At 36.2% G+C, this 2,064-nt stretch overlaps 1 protein-coding gene across 6 annotated transcripts; it reads left to right on the top strand.

Annotated features, from left to right (window-relative positions):
* Positions 1-6: 6 nt before the first annotated feature.
* On the top strand, positions 7-1,638 carry LOC106322911 (serine/threonine-protein kinase MHK-like). 6 transcript variants are annotated; one of them, XR_001266573.1, is made up of 5 exons: positions 7-300; positions 404-501; positions 584-723; positions 802-943; positions 1,043-1,626. XR_001266573.1 is itself a non-coding variant. In XM_013761065.1 (4 exons), the coding sequence occupies exons 1-4, from the start codon at positions 682-684 to the stop codon at positions 1,183-1,185; spliced, it is 309 nt and encodes a 102-aa protein (XP_013616519.1). In that variant the 5' UTR covers positions 7-681; the 3' UTR covers positions 1,186-1,634. The 6 variants fall into 6 exon arrangements, 2 of the variants coding, with proteins under 2 accessions (XP_013616519.1, XP_013616520.1); XR_001266570.1 differs by having other exon boundaries at positions 404-723; positions 1,043-1,625; XR_001266572.1 differs by having other exon boundaries at positions 7-501; positions 1,043-1,625.
* Positions 1,639-2,064: the final 426 nt, after the last annotated feature.

Raw genomic sequence — 2,064 nt, 5'->3', positions numbered from 1 at the left:
AAGTTCGTTCACCGTGTTATCAGGCCGAGTTACTAATGTTACTAAAGCTAATTCATTTGACTATCACATTCAAAATATCTATGCTTTGTTTGTTTAGTATATCTGTTTTTGATGATCTTCTTGAAGTGGTCAGAGGGGAGATTTGGTTACTCGGTACGTGAGGCCAACATTTCGTGGGGGAAAACTAAATGGAGCACATTGGTTCTGCAACTAGATCATAGCACATGGGTTCTTGAGTACAGTCTAAGCTTTAGATAACTCAACTTCATCAAAGGTTCTTCAATTGACACGTCAGACACGGTTGTTTTCGGCTTACAAATAATTATCAGTCCAATAATTATCAATCCAGCCACGTCTGTTTGTTTCCAGTGAACTAATGACCCATTATGTAATTTGGTTGCAGGTCCAGACAAGAAGCTCTAAGCAACAATACAAGTTTCGAGTATGAACAGACTTGCGTAACTGCCGTTGGCTCTGTTTCCTCTCCATTCAGTCAACTGAGTTAATCATCTTAATAATTGTTTGCAATCAAGTTCCCCCATTATGTGCTATTTAATTCAGCCTATACCTTCTATATATGTAGACTCTGGTGTATATATATGGTCACTGTGCTCCAGAGGAAATGGCCCGTTTCTGCATCTCCTTATCTAACGAAATCTTTCTGAAGTGAAGCATCAACTCATGGCGAATTCCAAAATCCACCTTTCCATCTTTGAGTGCATGGTAGTAGAGATGATATTTGCTTTTCTTTTCCCTTTATAACATGTTTTACTTACCTACTGGTGTGTTCACCTTGATCAGGACCACAATCTGTACCAGATAACGCAAGAAAGGGAACAACGACCTTTCTCTGAGGGAAAAATAAGTACTTTTATGTCTCAGATGCTTCAAGTCCTCGCACACATGCATAAAAATAGTTATTTCCATCGGCAACTGAAACCAAGTATGTATATTTTGTCATGCTGATTCTCAATGGCCTCTCTTTTACTTAAACAATTGTTTTAGTTTATTTTTGTTCTGAAGAGAATTTGCTGGTGACCAGCAATATCCTCAAGATTGCTGACTTTGGACTGGCTTGCGAAGTTGCATCTATGCTTCCTCGAAAATGTCTCACCAGTTTCAGGTATGGTCTTGAATATTGATACCTAAAACAATCAAAACACTTCTTCTCTATGCAGACCGTAGGGTTCCAGCTGAAAGTTTCGAGTGAAGAAAGCAAGAGGACAGCTTTGAAAATACAAAGAGTGTAAAGGTAGGCTCAAGAAATGATATGTAGATGATAGAGCACAAGTAGTGTATTATTATTGTTTTTGAAGGAATTACAATCTCAGTATTTCTAATGACCTTGAGCCCATTTACAAGAGATTTCTCTCAGTGTTTCATACAATCCTAGAAAATGGCCAACCCTAGATGAAGAAGATGAGTACGTTACATAAGATTCAGTTGTTGGCTAACTGATTCTAACGTTTAATCAACTGAGTCACCTTCACACAGTGCCATGTCAGCTTCACTTTCAGCTCATCAATCAGCCTGAGTTACTTATCCGTAGTGACCTGAATTAATATTAAGCTAATCGTCTCATTGCTTATTGGTATTATATGAATTCTTTGTATAATTATGCTCACATTCTTTTGAAGGAAAATTATGACGATAAATCAGCCATTATAGTATGACTAATTGCGAGGTAGAAAAATGGTTTTCAAAAGATTACTACATTTTCATGTGAAGCATAACTAACCAAAGTTAATAACTACAATTATGCCAAAACATACAACGACGGTTCTTTCATCCGTTTGTATTTCTTTGGTTTTGATCCAGCAGTGGTTCTTACACGATGTTGACGATAGGTGGACGTATTAAATTACGAAGGGATATAAAACAATCAAGCTAAAGAATCTTAGCCATTGGATTCAACTCCCACACTAAAAAATCTTTAATTAATTAATCCAAAGCTTGAACAAAAAATAAAAATAATCCAAGCTTGGTTGATATATTTAGATCACCATCAATACATCTTACTTACATTTAATTACAAAGACAAAAATACCAAAATTTGATCAACTA

Source organism: Brassica oleracea, chromosome C2 (genome assembly GCF_000695525.1).
Source record: "Brassica oleracea var. oleracea cultivar TO1000 chromosome C2, BOL, whole genome shotgun sequence".
Lineage (NCBI taxonomy): Eukaryota > Viridiplantae > Streptophyta > Magnoliopsida > Brassicales > Brassicaceae > Brassica > Brassica oleracea.
This window is presented reverse-complemented; position numbering and strand designations above follow the sequence as displayed.

Excerpts from the sequence above, each read along its gene's own strand:
- LOC106322911 (XM_013761065.1), top strand. The coding sequence starts at position 682 with ATGGCGAATTCCAAAATCCACCTTTCCATCTTTGAGTGCATG. Across the intron at positions 724-801 it reads TTTCCATCTTTGAGTGCATG|GACCACAATCTGTACCAGAT; the intron begins GTAGTAGAGATG and ends CACCTTGATCAG. Across the intron at positions 944-1,005 it reads CCATCGGCAACTGAAACCAA|TTTATTTTTGTTCTGAAGAG; the intron begins GTATGTATATTT and ends CAATTGTTTTAG.